Source organism: Oncorhynchus mykiss, chromosome 8, assembly GCF_057628025.1.
Source record: "Oncorhynchus mykiss isolate SJ-2025 chromosome 8, ASM5762802v1, whole genome shotgun sequence".
Taxonomy (NCBI): domain Eukaryota; kingdom Metazoa; phylum Chordata; class Actinopteri; order Salmoniformes; family Salmonidae; genus Oncorhynchus; species Oncorhynchus mykiss.
Genome location: NC_143029.1, coordinates 79,568,968 through 79,596,782, shown reverse-complemented (window position 1 = coordinate 79,596,782; position 27,815 = coordinate 79,568,968). Strand labels below are relative to the sequence as shown.

Below are 27,815 nucleotides of genomic sequence, written 5' to 3'. Positions count from 1 at the left end.
AAGATGAACGGCCTGTCCATTAGAGAGCTCTGCTGCCTGTTCTGCTGCCCTCCTTGCCCCAGCCGCATCGCAGCCAAGCTGGCCTTCCTCCCTCCAGAGCCCACCTACTCCATGCTGCCTGACCCGGAGGCTACAGCTGCGGTAGCAGCTGGGACACTCTCTGGTGGCTCCGGGCCTGCGCTCCTGGCTGGGTGGCGGTGCGGGAGACAGAGGTGGTGGTGACCTCCAAAATAACACTGTAGACTGACGTTACTACACTTTTACTGCAGTTTCAAAACTTAAATATTTTTTGTAAGGGTCTAATTAGGGTCTAAGAGGAATCACACTGACCAAAACCAAACCTTATCTATCCCCCCCCCCCCCCCCCCACACACACACACACACTCTGTGAAACCGGCAAGTTTGTGAAATGTAACATTGTAACTCGGCCTATCAATTCCCTGCCAAAGGGCTACGCCCTCTCCCTCCATCACTTCCGGGTCTAGTCGAACGGGGTTGTGAAAAAAATGGTTGTCACGATATTTAGCATGCCAATCTACAAATGACAGATACATATACAATTATACAGAGTACACTATCCATGTCAGGGTCCAAGAAGGATTTTCGCAGTATTGTGCAACTTTTTGTCATAGACAGGAATATTTTATCTTGTCTGCAAACCCACCGTGAATTGGTAAGTTAGCGAACGTTCACTAGGTTAACGTTACTATACCTGATTGATGTTTTGACACGTAGTTTAGCCAACTAGCACTTGCTGCAGCACCTAGCAAGCTATTTACCGATAGCTAGCTAGCTAACGTCATTGCACTGGTTTAGCTAGCTAAGCATTTCCTCCTTTCCCAAGCTATATTTTTGGACACATTATGTCCGGTAGCTACGCTAACGTTAGTGCATCAAGCTAGCCAACGTTAATTTGGACTATCCGTATTATTGAGCAACAATGTTTACAGAGTGATTCACCATAATATGCAGTATGATGTCGAAGCTTTACATATCACCATGCTCTTCCTGCTAGTTGTAACCAGAGGTGGCTGTTAAGCTAGGTTGCTAGCTAACATTCACACGTTATGTGCAACGTTAGGACGTTGTAGCTAGGTACTGTAGCTAGTTAGCGTGTGAATTCTGATATTATCCTGCATCGTTGACTAGCTGGTAGCTAACTTTACGTCTTTCTATTCCTGCAAAGCTAGCATACTACGTCTGTGCCAATAGGTCAGGACCTTTGTTATGGCATGTATCCACAGGGTCACTGGTTCAAACCGTGCTGTGACTGACCCACCTCACAGAATAGTGTGGTATAAGGCTAGCTAGGTGAGGAGGTCTGTACTGTGTTCATAACTAATGCTCTTTTTGCCCAAGACTGCTGAGTGACTTAACCAGGTGGTGTTGGCACCTTTGTGTGCCGTCTCATTCCAAGTCCCAGAGGAACCTTACAGGTAGATTATTTTCTCTACACCATCACAGATGCTACTTCCGTCAGTGTGCCATGTGTACTGTTAGATAAGCTGTTTAGTACACTCACTTTCTCTCTCACCTCCCCCTCCTTCTGCCTGTCTTCAGTAGAAGATGAACGGCCTGTCCATTAGAGAGCTCTGCTGCCTGTTCTGCTGCCCTCCTTGCCCCAGCCGCATCGCAGCCAAGCTGGCCTTCCTCCCTCCAGAGCCCACCTACTCCATGCTGCCTGACCCAGAGGCTACAGCTGCGGCAGCAGCCGGGACCACGCCAGGGGGTGCTCCCCCCTCTCTGGGGGCTCCAGGCCTGCGATCCCGGCTGGGTGGTGGTGCGGGAGACAGAGGTGGTGGTGGTGGAGGGGGAGGAGGTGGCGGAGAGGGCAGGTGGAAGCTCCATCTGACAGAGAGGGCAGAGTTCCAGTACACTCAGAGAGAGCTGGACATGACAGATGTGTTCCTGACCAGGTCCAGCCGGGGGAACAGGGTGGGCTGCATGTACATCCGATGTGCCCCCAACGCCAGGTGAGAGGAGAGAGAAGAACTAGATTAGTATAGAGATGATGGGTCACAACATTTCTCTTGCACAACAAGGGAGTTTGTGCACGTTTTTCTATTTATAGAGATGCATGAATTATAGAGTTCTATGTTAGTGTTATTTAAAAAATTATTTGGTTGTGTATACATCACCGTTCCCTCCCTCCCTCCCTTCTTCTCTTCTTTATTTTCCTCTATCTGTTCTACCTCTCCCTCCCCCTCTCCCAGGTTCACAGTGCTATTCTCCCATGGTAATGCAGTAGATTTGGGTCAGATGAGTAGCTTCTACATTGGCCTGGGCACTCGTATCAACTGCAACATCTTCTCCTATGACTACTCTGGCTACGGTGTCAGCACCGGCAAACCCTCAGAGAAGAACCTCTACGCTGACATAGACGCTGCCTGGCACGCCCTGCGCTCGCGGTAAACAGCTGTTACACACACACACACACACTTTTGTATTGCTATTCTTGTTGGGACCAAAGAATTGATTCCCATCCAAAATCCTATTTTCCCTAACCCTAAATGTAACCTTTAACCTAAACATAACCTTAACCCTATGCCTAACCTCAACCCCAAAACTATACCTAACTCCTAACCTAAATAGTAGTTTTCTTTGTGGAGACTGGCAAAATGTCCCCAATTTTCCTTGGTTTACTATCCTTGGGAGTACTTCTGGTCCATACAAGGATAGGGTAGTGCTGGGCTGAAAACTGTACACACCGTTACCCTTCAGGAGTGCACAACAAGAAGGCATATTCTGGTCATCTTGGCTGTGTTTTTGTTTACTCAGTTATCTGTATTTGTGTCCCAGGTATGGCATCAGCCCAGAGAACATCATCCTGTATGGGCAGAGTATTGGCACAGTACCAACAGTGGACCTGGCATCCAGGTTTGAGTGTGCTGCTGTGGTGCTCCACTCCCCTCTCACCTCTGGCATGAGGGTAGCTTTCCCTGACACCAAGAAGACGTACTGCTTCGACGCCTTTCCCAAGTGTGTCACACACACACACTACACATTAGAATGCTTCATTTAGATCCACAACAACAGAAATTGTCACAAAAGCCTACATCTTTGGATATTTATAGATATTGTGACTCCTCAGCTATAAGCACGTTAGAAAACAATCGTACACATATGACATAAAATAAACTATGACTTCAACGACAGGTTATGAAGCGTAACTCAAAGCTGCTTAGTCCTTACGTGACTTATAAACGTGAGTATAGACTACTTACAAACTGCTTGTGACATGTGTATTGCAGCATAGAGAAGGTGTCTAAGATCCCATCCCCGGTGCTGATCATCCACGGGACGGAGGACGAGGTGATAGACTTCTCCCACGGCCTGGCTCTGTTTGAGCGCTGTCCTAAGGCCGTGGAGCCACTCTGGGTGGAGGGGGCGGGACACAACGACATAGAGCTGTACAGCCAGTACCTGGAGAGACTACGGCGCTTCATCAACCAAGACCTGGCTGCAGCACACGCCTGAGTGAGGAGGTGAGGATGTGTGTGTGTGAGGAGCTGTACAACAACATCAAACTACAGCCTTAAGTCTGTAGAAAAGGAGCATCCACTATGCTGTAAATCTGTCTGTCTGTGTGTGTGTCTGTCTGTCTGTGTGTCTGTCTGTGTGTCTGGCTGTGTGTCTGGCTGTGTGTCTGGCTGTGTGTCTGTCTGTGTGTCTGTCTGTGTGTCTGTCTGTGTGTCTCTCTGTGTGTCTGGCTGTGTGTCTGTCTGTGTGTCTGTCTGTGTGTCTGTCTGTGTGTCTGTCTGTGTGTCTGGCTGTGTGTCTGGCTGTGTGTCTGGCTGTGTGTCTGGCTGTGTGCCTGGCTGTGTGCCTGGCTGTGTGTCTGGCTGTGTGCCTGTGTTTGAGGTTGTGTGCCTGTGGTTGAGGTTGTGTGCCTGGCTGTGTGCCTGGCTGTGTGCCTGGCTGTGTGTCTGTGGTTGAGGTTGTGTGCCTGGCTGTGTGTCTGTGGTTGAGGTTGTGTGCATTGACTCATGGGAATGAGGGATCTTGATATGGACACCTGTCAGACGCCCGGATACGTGTTCCTAGAGACTTCCTGAGGCAGAGCATTTGTGCACTACGAACTGTCTTCTCTGTGTACATGTATGTATGTACAACTCCCAGAGTTGAAGATGCTCTCTGTATGGACCTGAGCTGACATCACTCCTCCCTGTGTCTGCAGTGGACATCTGTCTGTCTACTTTTCTGTCTCTCTCCCTGTCTCTCTAATAATGAACATTTCTCTCTGGATTTCTTTCAACTATCCTGTCCTAACTAAGGACTAGGGCGAAGAATAGAACTGGCCTTTGAGAGTCTAAGAGAACGTCTGCTCTCCTGTGTGTTTGTCTTTGGCTGTAGAAGGCAGCCATTTGAACTTCTTCTGAGTTAAAGGTTGTGATAACTGAGTGAGAGTGGGGAATGCAGGATGTACTGCAGGATTACTCTGACTAGTTGTTTGACTGTTGCCTGTCCATATTATCTAATGTGTCTGAAGTGAAAGGGTTGTGGAGACATTGATGTCTCTGAAGCCTGAGATAAACATGGAGAATCTGATCCCAGATCTGTTCATGATCACAAACCAATCTTGAATCAGGCAACAAAAACATATATCTATTTTGTTTTCTTCTGTAAGGAGACCTCTGTCTCTTGATAGATTCCTAATGTGAATGAACTATAGTGGGAAAAACGTTTATATCCAGTCTTCTCTGTGGCTCTTGAGACCGGTCCGTTGACTCATGACGATAGAGAGAGCAGGACAGTGGATGGTGTCCGTGAGGCCATCTCAACTGGCATTTTCTGTTACATTTGATCGCACATATACACTATATATACAAAAGTATGTGGACACCCCCTCATAAGTGGATTTGTCTATTTCAGCCACACCGTTTGCTGACGGGTGTATAAAATCAAGCACACAGCCATGCAATCTCCATAGAGAAACATTGGCAGTAGAATGGCCTTACTGAAGAGTTTAGTGACTTTCAATGTGGCACCGTCATAGGATGCCATCTTTCTAACAAGTCAGTCCATTCAATTTCTGCCCTGCTAGAGCTGCCCCGGTCAACTGTAAGTGCTGTTATTGTGAAGTGGAATCTGCTAGGAGCAACAACGGCTCAGCCGAGAAGCTGTAGGCCATTCAAGCTCACGGAATGGGACCGCCGAGTGCTGAAGTGCGTAAAAATTGTTACAAGCGTAAGCTCACCATGCGCAATGCCAAGCGTCAGCGGGAGTGGTGTAAAGCTCGCTGCCATTGGACTCTGGAGTAGTGGAAACGCTTTCTCTGGCTTGCACAGAGCCCTGACCTCAATCCCATCAAACCCCTTTGGGATGAATTGGACCGCCGACTGTGAGCCAGGCCTAACTGCCCAACATCAGTGCCCGGCCTCACTAATGCTCTTGTGGCTGAATGGAAGCAAGTCCCCGCAGCAATGTTCCAACATCTAGTGGAAAACCTTCCCAGAAGAGTGGAGGCTCTTATAGCAGCAAACGGGGGACCAACTCCATATTAATGCCCATGATTTTGGAATGAGATGTTCGACGAGCAGGTGTCCACATACGTTTGGTCATGTAGTGTATGAAATGGTTGTTCACTTTGCTGCTATTCAACTGTCACTCACATAAGACTATTCCTGAGGACTATTCCTCATGAGAAATAAATGGTGTTTATAGCATCTTATAAATAACACTTTGACTGACTTTCTGAGATCTGAAAGGAATACACAGTCATTAATTCACATTTATCCTCAATCTTTAATCGTGCATTTTCCTCTCAAAGTAATAAAAACGTGTATAGTGTATAGCGGAGCCACAGAGTTCGTCAAAGTGTTAGAAATGTTGAATTTGAATTGGGTTCCATGGTGGTTCTAAGTCAATAGCATGGAGCCAACATGGATGCCAGTTTCTTGAACTGATGATACAATGTCTGGTGTATAGGAGCTTTTCTATGGTGGCAGTATTGATCCAAGCCATAAACGAGCCTTTCACTGTTAGTGTGGTGCAGGTTCCACCACATCAGTCCACACACACACAGAGCGCGCAAGCATGATAAGCAGGTCTTAAGTTCAGCACTATTGTACAAAGCATCCAAAGTGTAGTTGAAAATATAATGTTTGTGTCTCCTTTGCATTGTTGACTACCTGCCCCTGCCCCCAGAAAGACCAGAAGCAAGGACTCTAGGAATGACCTAGTCATGGAATACTGAAGTTACTGTCAGTTAAAGTAACTCTCTGTTGAGGGGACACTGTATGTTAATGATTAAACAATACATAACACTGCAGTCATCCTGGGTCAAAGTGGCACTTTGTAGGTGGCTGTTTTTCTAGGATCATTTTGAACAGGTTCCATTTTCACAGTATGCTGTGTGTCACCAGACCCAAGGAGGTGGAAGTCCCTCAGGCTCCCGTGCCAGACTCTTCAGGGTTCTAGACTCTTCAGAGTTTTAGGCTGGTTAGGGTTCTAAGCTCTCCTAAGATACAATGAGACTAGACCGGACTGTCAGTTGTCATTACTGTACACTACTGTATGGGTTCTTGCTAAGGTCTCAAAATATAATGGGGACTAATTAACACAGTGGTTCATTGAGACTGAATAGAGAATAGTCTCACTCACTATGATAATGAAGTGAGGTATCAATATTCTGACAACTTTATGCATGTCCATTATTTGTGTTTTGCTGGGCAAGTGTTGGGGTATGTAACGTAGTGTGTGTGATGCCAGAGGGAAAATGTCAACTCAAGGTATCGTACAATATAGTGCTTTTTAAACGGGGGTATAGATTGAGTTTTTTTTATTACTGAAACTAAACTAATGTATTGTTTTGACTTTTGTGCTAGTTTGGATGGGGGCGGCTGGGTGGGGATAGAACATGAGGGTGTGGTTTATATATGGTTATTGTAGTTACCTATTCTGTTTCTATTATGATTTGTAATATGAAAAAACGACTGACAACATGATGTAATGTCATTCATTCAGGGGACTGAATCTTGACCTTTTTATTGACAATGGGGGGAAAAACAATAAACAATTATGTACAAAAATATAAACTTGTGTTGTTGATTCTGTTGTAAAAACAAATGACAGAATTTGTGGATCGATTTAGTACAATGGAAAGAAAGTATGTGAACCCTTTAGAATTACCTGGATTTCTGCATAAATTGGTCATACAATTGTATCTGATCTTCAAGTCACAACTCTAGACAAACACAGTCTGCTTAAACTAATAATAAACAATTCTAATTCTTCATCTCTCTATTGATCATACCGTGTAAACATTCACATTGCAGGTTGGAAAAAGTATGTGAACCCTTGAATCTAAGAACAGGTTGACCCTCCTTTGGCAGCAATAACCTCAACCAAATGTTTTCTGGAATTGCGGATCAGACCTGCACAACGGTCAGGAGGAATTTTGGACCATTCCTCTTGACAAAACTGTTTCGGTTCCACAATATTCTTGGGATGTCTGGTGTGACCCGCTCTCTTGAGGTCATGCCACAGCATCTCAATCGGATTGAGGTCAGCGCTGACTGGGCGACTCCAGAAGGCGTATTTTCTTCTGTTCAAGCCATTGTTGTTGGTTTACATCTGTCTAATAGGTTGTTGTCCTGTTGCATCACCCAACTTCTGTTGAGCTTCAATTGGCGGACAGATAGCCTTACATTCTTCTGCGAAATGTCTTGATAAACTTGGGAATTCATTTTTCCGTCTGATAGCAAGTTGTCCAGGCCCTGAGGCAGCAAAGCAGCCCCAAACCATGATGCTCTCTCCACCATACTTTACAGTTGGGATGAGGTTTTGATGTTGGTGTGCTGTGCCTTTTTTTTTCTCCCACAGTGTTGTGTTCCTTCCAAACAACACAACTTTAGTTTAATCTGCGCACAGAATATTTTGCCAGTAGCGCTGTGGAACATCCAGGTGCACTTTTGCTAACTTCAGACATGCAGCAATGTTGTTGTTTTTTGGACAGCTGTGGCTTCTTCTGTGGTGTCCTCCCATGAACACCATCCTTGTTTAGTGTTTTATGTATTGTAGACTCGCTAACATCTCTGATCCAGAGGTTTTTGTAAGTCTTTAGCTGACACTCTAGGATTCTTCTAAACCTCATTGAGCATTCTGCGCTGTGCTCTTGCAGTCATCTTTGCAGGACGGCCACTCCTAGGGAGAGTAGCAACAGTGATGAACTTTCTCCATATATAGAGTTGATCTTACCGTGGACTGATGAACATCAAGGCTTTTAGAGATACTTTTGTAACCTTTTCCAGCTTTGTGCAAGTCAACAAATCTTTGGTCTTCTGAAATCTCTTTTGTTCGAGGCATGTTTCACATAAGGCAATGCTTCTGGTGAATATCAAAATCTAATTTTGTGAGATTTTTATAGGGCAGGGCAGCTTAAACCAACATCTCCAATCTTGTCTCATTGATTGGACTCCAGGTTAGTTGACTCCAATTAGCTTTTGGAGAAGTCATTAGCCTAGTGGTTCACATACTTTTCCCAACATACACTGAATGTTTAAATGATGTATTCAATATAGACAAAAAAAATAGAATGTGTTATTAGTTTAAGCACACTGTTTTGTCTATTGTCGTCAAATGATATGTAAAATGTATGCAGAAATCCAGGTAACTTCAAAGGGTTCACATACTTTTTCTTGCCTCTAATTACAGTGCCTTGTGTATGAACTATCAATATATTTTTATTTACAGACATTCAAGAACTGTGTTGAATATTTTTTTGAATGGCTTATTGGTAGCTTATTTTAAATACACTTGTATACATTGAAAGTATACTACACTGATTGATATAGTACTAATCATGGTGTACAGTATTTCTGTTTCATTGCTCTTGGTTTTGAGGGGAGAGTGCCCCCTGCTGGCCTGTTAGTGCCACGGACAGAAAGATGCCATGGAGTCATTCTATTAATTAAGAAGTAAAAGTTGTCATTAAATAATTTAATTTGCCAGCAAATTTCAGATTAAAGTCACTTCTGACTTACATTATTCCTTTACAAAGAGAACAACATATTCATTACCAGTTAAGCTGAGACCAACGAATAGTGCCGTAAACCAAATTGATTTTAGTAGTGGACTGACATTTAAAAAAAAAAAGATCCTATGAAATATAGGCTAGCAACAAACAAAAAATGATATCCTATGAAATATAGGCTAGCAACAACAAAAAAAAAAGATCCTATGAAATATAGGCTAGCAACAAACAAAAAATGATATCCTATGAAATATAGGCTAGCAACAACAAAAAAAAAAGATCCTATGAAATATAGGCTAGCAACAACAAAAAAAGATCCTATGAAATATAGGCTAGCAACAACAAAAAAAGATCCTATGAAATATAGGCTAGCAACAAACAAAAAAAAGCTGCTTTGTGTGAAGTCAAGGTTTTCCATATTTGAGGTTTAAGTGATCTGTCTCCTCAAATGATCAGGGGACCCACATAAATATATATATTAACAATTGCCCAGCTCATGAGATTACATATTAATTGAGACCCTTTATATACTGTAGTTTGTTGTACTGTGTCTTTGGTATTTAGTCTTCCTACTGTAGGCAGGGCCGCACTGGGAAAATAATTGTCCTCTGTTATTTCATTCACATTGGCCCACCACTGCGCACGCCACTCGCTCAAGAAACATGTCTAAGCATGATTCAAGATATTTTGATGTGCAAATCCAGTGATTGTCATGAATTTTGGGTTGACAATTAGACTATAGTTGCTATTTTACTGTCAAAATAGGATTCCAGAATATCCATATTCGTTTTTTTGTTTGTTCCAGAGATGAATTACATGTTTTATGTGCACTAACTAAAATCATAGGCTAATTAATTTGTGGTTCAACACCTGAGGAAGTGGAAACTCAAAACGCATTAATTAGATCAAACTCTAAATATATTACCCACCACCGGAGGCTAGTGAGGGGAGGATGGCTCATAAAGATGTCTGGAATGGCGTAAATGGAATGGTATCAAGCACTTTGAAACAACAATGTTTTTGATGTGTTTGATACCATTCCATTAACTCCATTGTAGCCATTACTATGAGCCGTCTTCCACAATTAAGGTGCCCCCAGCCGCCTGGGATACCCACTGCTAGTAGCCATGTATTCATCCAACCGTAAATGTAATGTCCTAAAAAACGTCCAGTTGTAGGCTACTACCCATGAGGCCTATGCTGGTGCATGTTTTGAGCACACTCCACTCCATATCTCAAAGCCATATAAAATGTCTTGATTGTAAAATAGTTGCTAATGAGAGTTGAGAAATAAAGATTATACCGACAGAAAGCTGAAACCCTCCTCTCTTCGACAGGGACAATTGGATGAAGCTTCCAAAGCTGTGTTTTTTTTCCCGCAATTTCATTTTGAAATGTTATATGATCAGAATAAATGTTTCTCTCGAGTGTGTGGAAGGAGAGGAGAGTGGCTCGCTCACCACAGCAGTAGGCCCCAGCGAGGGCATAGGGAAGACACTTTCATTACAGGAATCATGAGGATAATGCACTTCACTGTTTGACAAAATCATTTCTTTAGCTGTCCCAAAATTCAGATGTTTTTCAGTGAAGTGACAATGTAGAATATGCTCTTTCTACGTTTACAGGCACCCTTTTCATTTTTTTAATGATCCATGATCTTGGCTGTCTAACTGATGACAGAGTTGAAGCAGGTCATCTTTGCTGATGCTGTGTTTGACTTTCAATGTGAGTTTGTGTGACCTCAGCCTAGCAGAAAACCGGACCGGTCCATCTTAATGTTTTGTATACTCCGGGCATATTAGCATAACAGAATTATTAGTGTTATTTTTTTTACAATTTCTATCTTAACAAACTTTAAAAAATATATATATAATAAAAAGTGTCCATTTTCAACCAGCCCACCCAACAAAAAAATGGGCCAGCCCGTCTGGTATTTGCCAGAATATCCAAATGGCCAATCCTCCATGGCTGTAGGTCTCGTCAGGCTGTTTCCTGTTCCCTGGAATGAGGATGGAGAAGTGAGAGGAGGAACCAAATCACTCTCTCAGATATTATCATGTATACTCATGCACAAGTTCGCTCGCACACACCTTTAATCATGAAAGTGAAGACTCAAATACTCACCATGGGTGTTCCCATTGATTATGTAATAGTGGAGTGATTTCTTGGAAAACAGGTGTCATTCCTCTAGGCCCGTTTTTTCTCCTAACCTCCTGTGACGACCTAACGTACTGTGATCTCTGCTGCTGATACGGTACCTCTGTCTGAGAACTCTCTCTCTGTCTACAAAACCGGTTTGATCTACCTTGAATGGTTTTAAATGGTCAAAGTTTGTAGTTCCTTGAAATTCACATCAGAGCATAGTCATCTGTGGAAAACCACCCCATAGTGTGTGTGCGTACTCACTCTCTGAGGTGTATGGAGAGCTCCGGCAGGGCTCCTAGAGAACTCAGCTGCTCCTCCAGAGCTACGATCCGCAAACCGATGTACCCCGATGACAGTATTAGCAACACTGCCCTACACAGACACACACGTACACAAAAGAGGTGGTGGTTTTAATGTGAAAACAGTTTGATGGGTAAGATACAGTACTTCCTGATAGCTTGTAATCAGCTTGTGTTTTACTTTCACCTGTGTCACTCAGCACTCAGTATTACTCTGAACTGTTAAACCTCCCTGGGCGATCCATACCTGAGTGCACTCTCGTTGATGGCACCGATTGCTCAGTGCAGATCAATCATGAGGAACCAGGCATAAGTACTGTATGCCAATCAAGAACAGACAGCGGCAGGTAGCCTAGCTGTTAAGAGCGTTGGGCCAGTAACCGAAAGGTTACTGGTTTGAATCCTGGGCTTGCGAGGTTTTAAAAATGTGCCGTTCTGCCTTTTGAGCAAGGCAGTTAACCCCCAACAACTGCTCCCTGGGTGTTTTGGATGTGGATTATGGCAAGCCCCCGCACCTCTCTGATTCAGAGGGGTTGGGTTAAATGCAAGAAGAAACGTTTCGGTTGAATGTGCAACTAACTAGGTATCACCTTTCCCTTCCCTAATCTTTTACAGGAAACCTCCCTGGGCAATCCATATTTGTTAGGCTACAAGTTAGTTGTTCAAACAGAAGTCTGGGTAAATATGCAGACATAATTATCACAGATATCGGTTATTTCAATCAAATGTATTTATAAACTTATTTTTTATTTTTTTACTTCAACAGATGTCACAAAGTGCTATGACTATTTAGCTGCTGTTATGACGTGTTTAGTTATGAGCCTCGGGTGTGTGTACTGATAACCTTTTCTTCTCCCTTGACATTAGTGTTATGAAAACATAATAATACTATAACAAGGGGAAGTGTTTATTTTCCTATTCTTTAACGTTTATATTGTTGAATAATGTTTCATCTGAAAGGCAATTTCTCCACAGTGCTATGGTTCTGCGTGTGGTGTATAATCTATCAGTGTAATGTGTGCAATTCAATATGACTTGATGAATCGCCTGAGGGGCAATTAGAAGGTATTGGCAAAGCACAAACAAACAATTTCATCTATCCTCCACAGTCCACAGGTAACTAATGAAAGAGCAAGCACAGGAGACTGTAGCAAGGAAAATCTATCTGGGTAAGAGCGAAGAACCCTTGAGAGGAACCAACACCTGGCTTTATGGGTAAAAGTTCAGTGTATTACAGCCTTGAACATCTGGAGAACACCCTGTGCTCAGAGAACCAACCTATCTCCTCATCTGTTCAGCAATTAACCCAGCTATAAACAGCCAATCAGGTAGCAGGGTCCATTCCTCAACGGCTCCGAGCCAATCCAGAAAGACAACGTACAGTGGGGCAAAAAAAGTATTTTGTCAGCCACCAATTGTGCAAGTTCTCCCACTTAAAAAGATGAGAGAGGCCTGTAATTTTCATCATAGGTACACTTCAGCTTTGACAGACAAAATGAGATTTTCTTCTCTCCAGAAAATCACATTGTAGGATTTTTAATGAATTTATTTGCAAATTATGGTGGAAAATAAGTATTTGGTCAATAACAAAACTTTATCTCAATACTTTGTTATATACCCTTTGTTGGCAATGACAGAGAACAAACGTTTTCTGTAACGTTTTCGCAAACTGTTGCTGGTATTTTGGCCCATTCCTCCATGCAGATCTCCTCTAGAGCAGTGATGTTTTGGGGCTGTTGCTGGGCAACACAGACTTTCAACTCCCTCCAAAGATTTTCTATGGGGTTGAGATCTGGAGACTGGCTAGGCCACTCCAGGACCTTGTAATGTTTCTTACGAAGCCACTCCTTCGTTGCCCGGGTGGTGTGTTTGGGATCATTGTCATGCTGAAAGACCCAGCCACGTTTCATCTTCAATGCCCTTTGCTGATGGAAGGAGGTTTTCACTCAAAATCTCACGATACATGGTCCCATTCATTCTTTACTTTACACGGATCAGTCGTCCTGGTCCCTTTGCAGAAAAACAGCCCCAAAGCATGATGTTTCCACCCCCATGCTTCACAGTAGGTATGGTGTTCTTTGGATGCAACTCAGCATTCTTTGTCCTCCAAACACGACGAGTTGAGTTTTTACCAAAAAGTTTTATTTTGGTTTCATCTGACTATATAACATTCTCCCAATCTTCTTCTGGATCATCCAAATGCTCTCTAGCAAACTTCAGATGGGCCTGGACATGTACTGGCTTAAGCAGGGGGGACACGTCTGGCACTGCAGGATTTGTGTCCCTGGCGGCGTAGTGTGTTACTGATGGTAGGCTTTGTTACTTTGATCCCAGCTCTCTGCAGGTCATTCACTAGGTCCCCCCGTGTGGGTCTGGGATTTTTGCTCACCGTTCTTTTGACCCCACGGGTGAGATCTTGCGTGGAGCCCCAGATCGAGGGAGATCATCAGTGGTCTTGTATGTCTTCCATTTCCTAATAATTGCTCCCACAGTTGATTTCTTCAAACCAAGCTGCTTACCTATTGCAGATTCAGTCTTCCCAGCCTGGTGCAGGTCTACAATGTTGTTTCTGGTGTCCTTTGACAGCTCTTTGGTCTTGGCCATAGTGGAGTTTGGAGTGTGACTGTTTGAGGTTGTGGACAGGTCTTTTATACTGATAACAAGTTCAAACAGGTGCCATTAATACAGGTAATGAGTGGAGGACAGAGGAGCCTCTTAAAGAAGAAGTTGCAGGTCTGTGAGAGCCAGAAATCTTGCTTGTTTGTAGGTGACCAAATACTTATTTTCCACCATAATTTGCAAATAAATTCATAAAAAATCCTACAATATGATTTTCTGGATTTTTTTTCTTCTAATTTTGTCTGTCATAGTTGAAGTGTACCTATGATGAAAATTACAGGCCTCTCATCTTTTTAAGTGGGAGAACTTGCACAATTTGTGGCTGACTAAATACTTTTTTGCCCCACTGTACCAGATAGACTGTTGGGAAGATACCTACACTTCTTGGAAAAATACTTGTCTGTGATCCTGAATAACGGAATGATATGTGACTCTATTTAGATTTTCTTGGCCCATCCCCCGTCTTCGGAGAACAAAGCTTTTCTTTCATTTTACATACATGATATAGTTTTTTTTCTACTGCAGAAGTTACATAGCAAGAGTAAAGTAATTTGATATACATTACGTCTGGATAGATAGCACATTATACACTATATTATTATAGAACATAAGCTTTTAAATCCACCCCTCAGGTACTCTGTCCATCCCACTTATCTACCTAACCTCACCCCTCAGATACTTTCAGTCCATCCCACCTATCTCCCTAACCCCACCCCTCAGCTACCCTCAGTCCATCCCACCTATCTTTTTAACCCCACCCCTCAGCTACACTCAGTCCATCCCATCCCTCAGCTACTCTCAATCCATCCCACCATTCCTGAACTTAAAATACACTACATGACCAAAAGTATGTGGACACCTGCTCATCGAACATCTCATTCCAAGGTCATGGGCATTAATATGGAGTTGGTCCCCCCTTTGTTGCTATAATAGCCTCCACTCTTCTTGGAAGGTTTTCACTGGAACAAGGGTTCTTTTTCAGCCTGGGGCCCAAGCATGTGACTATATGTAAATATGGGTAATGAAATGAAATATAATAATATAAATAGCATGTTTATTTTTTCCCATTAAAAACGTATCTGTCTAGGTTGGAACTGAGGCTGTTAAAATATATTTTCTTTCTGAATACACTGATTGATCACATCACAGATGTAGACCAGAAAACACACACACAACCTCATTTCTTGATAATGCATCCCTAAGTAACAGTACAGATGAAAAATTAAAGCCCACTTGTATTTTAACAGCATTAGTTTCAACCTAGACTTGTTTTCACCAATAATTTCTACAGTAAGATGTACAGTAGGCCTGCATTTTTCATCTTCATATGTAGTTACTTAGAGTTTCACTATCAGTAGTTAGCTAGCTTGCTTTGGCTATCTAGCTATTAGCTGTGTACAAGGGAATTGTTTGAAAGAGAAACTCACATGTACTCCCTTATTTCTGCGTATCACCTGTTATAAAAGAACAACAATACTTTGATGCTGACTGACTTCCACTATCGAAGCACTGTTTCCTGAAGCACTCTGCCCTGTTCTGAAAGAACTCTACGGGTTTACTGTCATGGTCAGCGTTGCCAGGTCCAGTTCAAATTTCTAACCAAAAGACCTCTGAAAACCCACACACAAGGCCTGAAAACTACTCAAAATAAATGTTTTAGCAGTTAGAGGAGTTACCACATGTATCCATGAAACCATTTTCCATAACGTAATTGAGCGAATTAAGAAGAAATATCTACTTAATCTTTATCGACATAGGCTAAGAGCAAAATTTGGTTTTCCAACAAAATAATAATTCCTACAAGTTTGAGAATATGTCCAAGACAGAAGATAAATCGCCCTTATTAAACTCTCCAGATAATTTTCTATTAATGGATGTCGATTTAACTTGTTTTGACTGCTATGATTAAACAACAAGGCCCTGGAGGTGTGGTTTATGGCCAATATACCACAGCTAATGGGTGTTCTTTGGACATAGCCCTTAGCCGTGGAATATTGGCCATATACCACAAAACTCTGAGGAGCCTTTTTTGCTATTATAAACTGGTTAACAATATAATTATAAAATTATAATATATAATTGTTTTGTCATTCCCATAGTACACAGTCTGATATACTTGTTCTCCCCACTGTATTTGATACACTGCAGGTTTTCCCACTTACAAAGCATGTAGAGGTCTGTAATTTTTATCATAGGTACACTTCAACTGTGAGAGACGGAATCTAAAACAAAAATCCAGAAAATCACTTTGTATGATTTTTTAAGCAATTAATTTGCACAAGTCTTTCTGTACAGCTGTATCATTTTACACTAAATATTCCTTACAGTTAACTTCACAGTGGAAATGGGGTAATCATGGATGACTTCATCATTTTTAACAAGTTTCTGTAAATTATTTTTGTTAGCATTTCTATGTTGAAGATTAAAAAATAATTTGGTGCATTTTTCACCATTTCCATCCATTTTTTTATATTTTTGATTGTTCCCGATAAGTTCCTCCATTTCTTTCTGTTTTTCCTTTAACTTATTCTGTACCTAGATGGTACTTTTTTATTGGTATCTATCTGTTCTGTTATTTCCGATATTTTCTTTGTTAATACGAACTCTTTTGACTGAAATTGTTTTTGTTTTAAGGATAAATATTGAATTGCACGACCTCTGAAGGCACATTTAAAAGGGTCCCATAGAATAAGGGGATCCGCTGTAACTATGTTACGCAGGACAAAGTCAGTTAGAAAATCCTTTGTTTTGGTTAAAAACAGCTTGTAATTCAGTAGGCTTGGATAATATTTCCAATATTTGGTTCTCCCAAGTGGCACAGGGGTCTAAGGCACTGCATCTCAGTGCAAGAGGCGTCACTACAGACACCCTGGTTCAAATCCAGGCTGTATCACAACCGGCCGTTATTGGGAGTCCCATAGGGTGGCGCACAATTGGCCCAGCGTAGTCCGGGTTTGGCCGGGGTAGGCCGTCATTGTAAATAAGAATTTGTTCTTAACTTAACCTAGTTAAATATATTTTTTAATTTTTTTATAATATTCTCGCCCACGTGGAAATTCTGTAATCGGAATGTGGATGCCAATTATTTGATGATCTGACCACATTCTGCCCCCATCACATTCTTCTTTTTTCACACGTGGCAGTATGTTTGAAGAGTAACACACCCATTCTCACACGTGGCAGTATGTTTGAAGAGTAACACACCCATTCTCACACGTGGCAGTATGTTTGAAGAGTTACACACCCATTCTCACACGTGGCAGTATGTTTGTGAGAAAAGATGAAAGGTGATGCAAGGGCTTCAGCACCTATAGATCTAGTTTCAGGGGAGGGGAATGGAGAGGATAGAGATGGAGATCAGGAACAGATAGATGGAGAGGAGAGGGACAGAGAAGAGAGGAGTACTCACAGAAACAGACAGATGGATAGGAGGACATTGAGGTTGCGCATATCTCTGATAAGTAGGAGGGTTTTAACCCTTTCAGTGACGATCCAAACCCACGAGTCAGCTGTTCCAGAGAAAAAGAAGACAACAGGCCATCCAAACAATTTTTAAATGTGGGGTATGTCTGAGTATATGTGCATGTGCTTGTGAATGAGTGTGTGTGTGCATGTCTGTATCTGTGTCTGCTTCAGTGTGTGTTTAACTACCTGAGTCTTCCTGCTCTGTGAATGTGAACTGATTATCCTGAGCTTTGCTGATTCTGCTTCTAGGAGTGGTGCTGTCCTTCCCAGGTTCGTTATGATCAATATTCCATCATATTCATATATCTCTTGTATGTCGTCTGTTATGGCTCTCACCCCTCATTTATTTTTCTCGTCTGTCTTAACGGTCTTTTTAAGATGTTCTCTCTTACCGCTGCTGGGCAGGTCAGAGTAGACGGCCTCTATAGGAAGGCTCCGCTCCACACTGTCCTCCCGGCTGGAATTGCTGGAGATCTGTCGGCAGGGAAGGGTTAAAACATGTCCTTATACAAACATCTCCTGGTCAGTATAAATGGTTTCTTGATTAATAACACAAAACAAGTGAATGTGTACTCTGGAATTTTCACAGTGAGTTATGAATAGTTACAAAGTGCACTTTCTTGGATGGCACTGATTGAAGAAAACAGGGCAGTGCAGGAAGCTACATGGTGGGAGGAAAAGGATAGGATGACATCGAGTTCATCAGTGAAATTCTTACTGTGTCCCGATCCACGCCATCAACGCCGTTCTCTCCTGAGAAGTGGGGACTGCTGTTGCCATTCTCCACCTGCTCCCCCAGCTGTTGTGGAAACCAGAGTCTGTAAACGCGATTGAGCACGCTCCACTAAAAAATGCTCCTCGCTCACAGGAGAAACAAAGTGCCGCTCGATATTCGCTCCATTTATTAACTTCACAATTTAACCAACACCCATCTCTTTCTGTGACTAACTGAACCCAACACTTGGTTTTCAAGTATTGAAACTAAACCATATGATTCAAATATAAAGTATTTGAATAAACATAAAAAGGGGAAATGTAAGAAGCGCTCATAATTAAAAATAGCCTATATGTCGTATTAAACAGCACAGGAACACGCTAAATAGGTCAGAATCCAGACATGTAGCCTAAAATAAATGGTTTAGGATATATTATTAGCCTATTATTTCAATGATTTCAAGGCTATAGCCTACAAAGAAATACATTGTGAAGCATTGAGCGCTTAGCATTTAAACAACATTTTGTTGATAAAATTATTATAGACTATAAATTGCGCATATAGGAAAGAATTACAATGAAATAAAAGCGAAACTAAAAGGCCTTACTAGGCATTTGAATCCACTTTTAGAAACACGAGTTTGGCCAGAGTGTGGTTTCAGGCTCATGCGATGGTGCCTGGAGAGCAGGCCAACAGGGGATGGGGATGCTCAACACCCTTCGGCCACTCTTTCCAGGTTGGGCAGGGATGCAGAGTTGTTTTTTTATAGGAAGGCCTACAGGTTTTCAGGCAAAAATAATCCTCTCAAAACAGAGAGCTCCTTGAAAGAGGTAATATGTCAGGAATATTGGGCCAAAATCAGTGATAGCCTATTGTATAGATAATAGAACAAAACGAGACACATCCGGGGTTCAAACTATAGAACCCAGTTCCTACATTTGAATATAAAAATAGATTTTATCAAACAAAACTGTGCTACATTTTATCTGTGGAACCCTCAGGAAGACAAATCAGAGCCAGATTACTGAATGTAAGTACATTATTTACCTTCACAGGTGAATCTATCAAACAAGTTGTCGTGATAAAAGCATGTTGTTGTTGTGCACTCCTCAAACAATAGCATGGCATTTTTAAGTTCATAACTGTGCACTCTCCTCAAACAATAGCATGGCATTTTTAAGTTCATAACTGTGCACTCCTCAAACAATAGCATGGCATTTTTAAGTTCATAACTGTACACTCTCCTCAAACAATAGCATGGTATTTTTAAGTTCATAACTGTGCACTCCTCAAACAATAGCATGGCATTTTTAAGTTCATAACTGTACACTCTCCTCAAACAATAGCATGGTATTTTTAAGTTCATAACTGTACACTCTCCTCAAACAATAGCATGGTATTTTTAAGTTCCTAACTGTGCACTCTCCTCAAACAATAGCATGGCATTTTTAAGTTCCTAACTGTGCACTCTCCTCAAACAATAGCATGGTATTTTTAAGTTCCTAACTGTGCACTCTCCTCAAACAATAGCATGGCATTTTTAAGTTCATAACTGTGGACTCTCCTCAAACAATAGCATGGTATTTTTAAGTTCATAACTGTACACTCTCCTCAAACAATAGCATGGTATTTTTAAGTTCATAACTGTACATTCTCCTCAAACAATAGCATGGTATTTTTAAGTTCATAACTGTGCACTCTCCTCAAACAATAGCATGGTATTTTTAAGTTCATAACTGTACACTCTCCTCAAACAATAGCATGGCATTTTTAAGTTCATAACTGTGCACTCTCCTCAAACAATAGCATGGTATTTTTAAGTTCATAACTGTACACTCTCCTCAAACAATAGCATGGCATTTTTAAGTTCATAACTGTGCACTCTCCTCAAACAATAGCATGGTATTTTTAAGTTCATAACTGTACACTCTCCTCAAACAATAGCATGGTATTTTTAAGTTCATAACTGTACACTCTCCTCAAACAATAGCATGGTATTTTTAAGTTCATAACTGTGCACTCTCCTCAAACAATAGCATGGTATTTTTAAGTTCATAACTGTACACTCTCCTCAAACAATAGCATGGCATTTTTAAGTTCATAACTGTGCACTCTCCTCAAACAACAGCATGGTATTTTTAAGAGAGAAAGGGAGACAGAGAGAGATCATTTGGGTATACCTGTGCTTGTGAACACACAGACTGCAGGATTTCATAACACACTCTCCGGTTCCGCAAAGACACAAACGAATACTGAAACAGAGGCAAAACAGAATGAGGGACTACACAACACACCACCACTAAGACACAACACACCACCACACAGATACAACACACCACCACACAGACAAACCACCACAGACACACCACTACACAGACAAACCACAACACCACACAGACAAACCACAACACAGACACAACACACCACCACACAGACAAATCACCACACCGACACAACACACCAGCACACAACACACCACCCCACAAATACATCAACACACATACACACCACAACACAGACACACCACCACATAGACACAACACACAGACACACCACCACAGCGACACCACACAGACACAACACATCCCACCACCACACAGACACAACACACCACCACACAGACACAAAACACCACCACACATACACACCACCACCACAGACACACCACCACCACAGACACAACACACCACCACACAGACACACCACACCACTACACAGACACAACACACCACTACACAGACACATCACCACACACACAACACACCACCACACAGACACAACACACCACCACACAGACACAACACACCACTACACAGACACATCACCACACACACAACACACCACCACACAGACACAACACACCACCACACAGACACAACACACCACCACACCACCACACAGACACACCACCACACAGACACAACACACCACCACACAGACACAACACACCACCACACAGACAAATCACCATACCGACACAACACACCAGCACACAAATACATCAACACACATACACACCACAACACACAGACACAGACACACTACCACACTGACACCACACAGACACAACACATCCCACCACCACACAGACACAACACACCACCACACAGACACAAAACACCACCACACAGACACACCACCACCACAGACACAACACACCACCACACAGACACAAAACACCACCACACATACACACTACCACCACAGACACAACACCACACCACCACACAGACACACCACACTACCACACAGGCACAGACACACCACCACACAGACACAACCACAACCACTGACACACCCATAGCTGCAGACACAGAGGCAGACACAGTCACAGACACATTCACTCGAACAAGAACAACAGGGCCGTTGTGGGTTTGTTTCTGACCTTGTTTCCATCAGTAGTACGGATGGAGAGCATAGACAGGGCTGAGTTCTGCTTCTTCACTTCCTTTACGCTGGACACATGGACCTCAACCTACAACAAGACACAGATACTACATCAAAAACACATGGTACAGACCACAACAGACCATCTACTTCTACCTACTGTTTGTTGGCCAACTTGCCGTTGTCTACTCTACGGCTCTATTCAGTCTGGATGGCTGAAGAGTTACAGATTCCCCAATAGAAATCTGAAGTCATTTCCGATTGAGCCGACATATGCAGCGTTTACTGTGAATGCAGCTTGCGCTAATGTGGGAACGTTGCCTTTAAATTTCAATCACACTGTAAAGCTGAACTTCTGTGATACGGATTGAATAGGGTCCCTACTCTACTCTTCTCTGCTCTATTCTGCTCTACTCTACTCCATTCTGCTCTACTCTACTCTACTCTGCTCTGCTTCTCTGCTCTTCTCTACTACGCTCTTCTCTAATCTGCTCTTCTCTAATCTTCTTGTACTCTGCTCTACTGTACTCTGCTCTACTGTACTCTATTCTGCTCTACTCTGCTCTATTCTGCTTTTCTCTGCTGTGCTCTACTCTACTCTGCTCTATTCTGCTCTACTCTACTCTTCTCTGCACATCTCTTCTCTAATTTGCTCTTCTTTACTCTGCTCTGCTCTATTCTGCTTTTCTCTGCTGTGCTCTACTCTACTCTAATCTGCTCTACTCTATTCTGCTCTGCACTTCTCTGCTCTGATCTTCTCTGCTCTACTTTATTCTACTCTACTCTATTCTGCTCTACTCTACTTTATTCTGCTCTGCTCTTCTCTACTATGCTCTTCTCTAATCTGCTTTTCTCTAATCTACTCTACTCTTCTTTACTCTGCTCTTCTCTGCTCTACTCCGCTCTACTCTATTCTGATCTTTTCTGCTCTACCCTTCTCTTCTTTACTCTTCTCTAATCTGCTCTTCTCTAATCTGCTCTACTCTACTCTTCTCTAATGTGCTCTTCTCTGCTCTACTGTACTCTGCTCTACTGTACTCTATTCTGCTCTTCTCTACTATGCTCTTCTCTAATCTGCTCTTCTTTACTCTGCTCTGCTCTATTCTGCTTTTCTCTGATGTGCTCTACTATATTCTGCTCTGCTCTTCTCTGCTCGTCTATGCTCTGCTCTTCTCCACTATACTGTTCTCTAATCTGCTCTTCTTTACTCTGCTCTGCTCTATTCTGCTTTTCTCTGCTGTGCTCTACTCTAATCTTCTCTACTCTATTCTGCTCTGCTCTTCCCTACTATACTATGCTCTTCTCTAATCTGCTCTTCTCCAATCTACTCTCCTCTACTCTGCTCTTCTCTGCTATGCTCTTCTCTCATCTAATCTACTGTGCTCTACTCTATTCTGCTCTTCTCTGCTCTACTCTACTCTTTTTTACTCTTCTCTAATCTGCTCTTCTCTAATCTACTCTTCTCTTCTCTAATGTGCTCTGCTCTACTCCGCTCTTCTCTAATCTGCTCTATTCTGCTCTGCTCTATTCTGCTTTTCTCTGCTTTTCTCTGCTGTACTCTACTCTACTCTGTAATCTGCTCTTCTTTACTCTACTCTGCTCTGCTCTATTCTGCTCTACTCTGCTCTGCTCTCCTCTGCTATACTCTGCTGTGCTCTACTCTACTCTGACTACTCTTTTCTGGTCTGCTCTTTTCTACTCTGCTCTTCTCCACTCTGCTCTATTCTACTCTGCTCTATTCTGACTACTCTGCTCTGCTTTACTCTGACTACTCTGCTCTGCTTTTCTCTACTCTGCTCTATTCTACTCTACTCTATACTACTATATGTTAATCTCTTACCTTGGTGTCCTTGAGGAGTACGGAGGAGTAAAAACATACGTAGTTGACAGACACAAATAGCTTCCCATGATACAACACCTCCTTCTGCAGGGCACAGGTGAACACTGAAACACACAACCAGGACAGAGGACACAGTCAAATGAGAGACACGTAGGTTTCTCCTTGAAACTTACCTTTATCCCCAGAATAACCTGTGATATATGCAGCTGGGGGTACATTTAAATATTGTGAAGAGTGAGTGCTTAAGTTTAGTTGTTAGCAAGGAGCACAAAGCACAAAATGTGGAATTAAATATAATGAATGTCCCAACACATTAAGTAATGATTGTGAGGACTCCTTCATAGCTCTGTAATCGAGACATAAATCCACATGCAGCCCAGACAGTTTCATTACCACAATGATGATGAAACCATAAATAAGTTCCAGACTCACCATGTACTGAGATCTACTCACCATGAGTTAGTTTCTCCTCTGTAGGAATGTCTCGGAAGAATTTGTGGAAGGTTTTGTTGTATTTCACAAAACTCTACAATAGAGAGAGAAAAGGATCTAACTCTCTGTTAATCAATCAACCAATTCATTAATCAATGAAGCATTCAATCAGGAGACATTTCCAAGCCAGAACCAAGAATCCAAACATATAGTGGAGAAGGAGTGCTAGGCCCTCAAATCAAATAAAAGTTTATTGGTCGCGTATCGAGATTTGCAGATATTATCGCAGGTGCAGCGAAATGCTCGTTGTTGGCCAGGAGCTAGAAACAGTGCAACTGTGTCTGTCAGCACCATCTTGTCTAAAGCCCTCCTTCAGGTCGTTGTCCTGTATATTTCAGGTGTGCTTACATTTTTGGCAATGGCGCCATCAGGCGGGTGGAAGCTCTCCTCCTCTATGGTCTCTGACCTATGGATAGGGAGTGATTGAGAGCGGATCAATGGACTTGCATAGGCTTTGGTACTTTCCCCCAGTCCATGGCCTATTCTAGTCATTAAACTTGTTTTCAGAAGTAACCTTTGACCTGAGAGAGTTGCTCCTGTTCAGGCTGTGTCCCAGCTCCTGGATCTCCAGCTGGGCCTCCTCTAGACTCTTCCACTTCTCTTTGCTCTTCTTACTGCGGCTGCCTCTCCTACGGCCCAGACTACCTCCTCCACCACCATTCTTCAGGGACCTGGAGGAACAGGACACTAAACCGTCACAGTGTTGCCCCCTGTGTCTGTAAAAACTCTCTGTTTAGAGGTCATATTTACCTATATGTCATATTTATTTTGTAATAAACCTTATTGCGGTTTGCAGAATTTCCCATAGTGGGACAATAAAGTTGTGGATTGAATTTGTGGATTCAACCTCAACTGATTCACCTACCCATGGGCATAGTTTTTTTGTCTGCTGGTGAAAACTGCTGTTACATTAATGAAAACATTTTTAAAAATGTGCACCAAGAATCCAAAATATACCCATAGCTATGCACCTGATTGTTATCATTTTGATTCTAATCATTTCAAGTCAATTCTGACTTTCCAGGAAGCAACCTACACAACCATGTTACATAAGTTATTAGAGATGTGAGATATCTTATTATTTACATTCTCAGCAGCTCCGGCTAACTTGATACCATCAGACAACCATAAGGAAGAATGGTTGCCAGAGCAGTTCTAGCTAGTAGTCATTATGATAGTCAACTACACCTTAGTGGCACTCAAATATATTTTTCACCTCATTTAACACCTCAATGATTTAACAAAAAGGACATCTCAATAGGTGGTCCAGGTCAGTCATGACAAAGTGTGTGTGTGTGTGTGTGGTGGTGGTGGGGGAGGGGGGGGCTTTCCTCTTCTGTTCTCTATAGTTCGTCAGGCAAGGGGGAGGCCGATGACGTCACAACTTACCATCAGACCAACTCCTTGAATGCCCTTCTCCTTGCAGTTTGCAGTTGTGTGTAAAAAACACTATGTTGTTCAAAACATGTTGTTTTTATACCCTTTAGTGTGTGTACTTTACTGTATTTATACTTGGGATATCACTTTTTAACTGGAAAAGTGAACGAAATCGCCCGAGGATGTCTTTAAGTGTTAAAAAGACGTGGCATCCAGGTCAAAGGAAGATTTGCAATTCAAATGATCAGAACATTTCACATGCAAAGTAGGTGTTATAGACTGAGTGTACAAAACATTAAGAACACCTTCCTAATATTGAGTTGGATTTAACAAGTGACATCAATACGGCTGCATCACATCCAGCTGTAATTGGGAGTCCCATCGGGTGGCACACAATTGGCCCAGCGTTGACCGGGTTTGGCCGGGGTAGGCCGTCATTGTAAATAAACTGACCTGCCAAGTTAAATAAAGGTTAAATAAAAATACAATCAAATAAATAAGGGATTATAGGTGGTCAGTTTATGTCATGGGAAGAGCAGAGTTTTGTACACTCTATGCATTATGTTTAAGCGCCTGAGGATGGGAGAAAGCAAACCATGGACATTAAATATGCATGTCCAGATGTAGGATCTTAATTTGAGACAGTTTCCTACATCAGGAAAAGAATCCTGTAGCAACAGGAAAAGTGAATTATTATGTGGATAATGGACATTTTTGTAGCGGTTGAAACATTTTTCGTAAGGGAAAATCAAGTAGGACATTTCAAAGTTTAGATTTAAAGACTTTAGAAGCCTTTTTAAATCTCAAATACACTACAAGTATCACATTTAATCCTTTTCAGGAAAGTCCTCATGCAACAGGGTGCTCAAATTAAGATCCTACATATGACAGGAAGTTGTGGCACCTTCATTGGGGAGAACTGGCTCGTTCTTATGACTGGAGCAGAATCGGTGGAATGGTAACACATAGGTCAAACACATGGTTTCCAGATATTTGATGCCATCCCGTGAAGTCTGTTCCAGCCTCCTGTGCAACATATAAATCTTTGTTTATTCTATTCCAGGATAACATCTTCATTATTGTTCCACTCCGTACGGACAATGTAGGCCTAACTAACGAAAGCTGTTACATTTACAGTTCAACAAGTCTAACTTTAATGTGAAAACCCAAATAAAATGCACAGAAACATCACAAAACAATCTTTATGCAACAAAGCTTTGAGTATATAGATATCTGCTGAAGGAAGCAGATTCACCTGCTCCCGATTAGACCAACCTGTTATTTCTGGGGCTGGACGAGGGTCCTGAGCGCTATGGCTGCAATGCATTTTGGGGAATGAAAACAAACAAGTTCCCTTCCTTCCTTCTCTTCCTCAACTCTGGTGAGTCCTCCATTCAGACTAAACCATTAGTGAAATGGCAATAAAACAGCTGGAATGGCCTATGTGTGTGTTCTCATCTAGGTGGTATGCACTACTGTGCGTTTGAAGAATGTACAGTTCTAAATACTGTAATATCCTATTAGAAAATCCAAGATTCGGTTAAGGGACATTCCGACTTCCTCAACAGAAACAACAGTGATGGTCTCTACAGCTGGAGTTTAACTGAACCTGTACAGAATGAACAATGATGGTCTCTACAGCTGGAGTTGAACTGAACCTGTACAGAACGAACAGTGATGGTCTCTACAGCTGGAGTTTAACTGAACCTGTACAGAACGAACAGTGATGGTCTCTACAGCTGGAGTTTAACTGAACCTGTACAGAACGAACAGTGATGGTCTCTACAGCTGGAGTTTAACTGAACCTGTACAGAACGAACAGTGATGGTCTCTACAGCTGGAGTTTAACTGAACCTGTACAGAACGAACAGTGATGGTCTCTACAGCTGGAGTTTAACTGAACCTGTACAGAACGAACAGTGATGGTCTCTACAGCTGGAGTTTAACTGAACCTGTACAGAACGAACAGTGATGGTCTCTACAGCTGGAGTTTAACTGAACTTGTCTAGAACTGTACAGAAACACCATATGTAATGCATAATAATAAAACACTTATTTTAAAGTTTGATTGGTTGATACTCACACTGAGCTGTCGAGGGAGAACCTCCGATGCTCCATGTTCATGGTCTGGAGTGGTTAAGCGTCTCTCCCACTCCCACTGAGCTCCTCTCTACTCCACACGGTATTTGCACTGACTATGTAAACCGACTCTCAAACGTAGCAACTCTGTACTCCACTGTGTTGCAGTATACACCCAGCCTGTCCTTCTAGTCTCCTACCTGGCTTTAGCCTACAGAGAGGCAGCTGATAGATGGCTAGAGGGAGAGGCAGCTTTCTCCTGTTACCAGCCAGCCTATTCTCTTCAAGCGTATTGCTGGTTTCACCTATCATCTTCTGGGGGGGCGGGAATACCATTTAAGTTTACCCAATCAGCTTCGGACTCCAGAGCCTCCTGTCGGTCCCACCTGTGACACACCTCTACTGCTCATGGTAACTGTGACT

General features: G+C 42.3%; 2 protein-coding genes across 8 annotated transcripts; one reads left to right on the top strand and one right to left on the bottom strand.

The window, feature by feature from the left end:
• Window positions 1-7,031, top strand: LOC110530681 (alpha/beta hydrolase domain-containing protein 17A). 7 transcript variants are annotated; one of them, XM_090182719.1, is made up of 7 exons: window positions 463-673; window positions 1,360-1,436; window positions 1,564-1,973; window positions 2,214-2,408; window positions 2,800-2,979; window positions 3,252-3,485; window positions 6,348-7,031. In XM_090182719.1, the coding sequence occupies exons 3-6, from the start codon at window positions 1,567-1,569 to the stop codon at window positions 3,475-3,477; spliced, it is 1,008 nt and encodes a 335-aa protein (XP_090038845.1). In that variant the 5' UTR covers window positions 463-673; window positions 1,360-1,436; window positions 1,564-1,566; the 3' UTR covers window positions 3,478-3,485; window positions 6,348-7,031. The 7 variants fall into 7 exon arrangements, with proteins under 7 accessions (XP_090038847.1, XP_090038845.1, XP_090038844.1 ...); XM_090182718.1 differs by having other exon boundaries at window positions 4,275-7,031; XM_090182720.1 differs by having other exon boundaries at window positions 469-673; window positions 1,561-1,973.
• LOC110530682 (uncharacterized) lies at window positions 6,948-27,815 on the bottom strand. The gene is made up of 12 exons (XM_036986335.2): window positions 27,397-27,815; window positions 24,458-24,607; window positions 24,285-24,342; window positions 23,898-23,970; window positions 23,445-23,548; window positions 21,603-21,692; window positions 20,398-20,469; window positions 18,221-18,301; window positions 17,895-17,976; window positions 17,447-17,546; window positions 11,381-11,491; window positions 6,948-10,973 (listed from the first exon to the last, which is right to left on the bottom strand). The coding sequence occupies exons 1-12, from the start codon at window positions 27,435-27,437 to the stop codon at window positions 10,955-10,957; spliced, it is 981 nt and encodes a 326-aa protein (XP_036842230.2). The 5' UTR covers window positions 27,438-27,815; the 3' UTR covers window positions 6,948-10,954.

Coding starts and splice junctions, on each gene's coding strand:
- LOC110530681 (XM_090182719.1), top strand. CDS start 1,567: ATGAACGGCCTGTCCATTAGAGAGCTCTGCTGCCTGTTCTGCTGCCCT. Junction 2,409..2,799: donor TGGCACGCCCTGCGCTCGCG/GTAAACAGCTGT, acceptor TTTGTGTCCCAG/GTATGGCATCAGCCCAGAGA. Junction 2,980..3,251: donor TGCTTCGACGCCTTTCCCAA/GTGTGTCACACA, acceptor TGTGTATTGCAG/CATAGAGAAGGTGTCTAAGA.
- LOC110530682 (XM_036986335.2), bottom strand. CDS start 27,437: ATGAACATGGAGCATCGGAGGTTCTCCCTCGACAGCTCAGT. Junction 21,693..23,444: donor TACTCCTCAAGGACACCAAG/GTAAGAGATTAA, acceptor GTCTTGTTGTAG/GTTGAGGTCCATGTGTCCAG. Junction 18,302..20,397: donor CTGTGTGTTCACAAGCACAG/GTATACCCAAAT, acceptor TTTCCACAACAG/CTGGGGGAGCAGGTGGAGAA.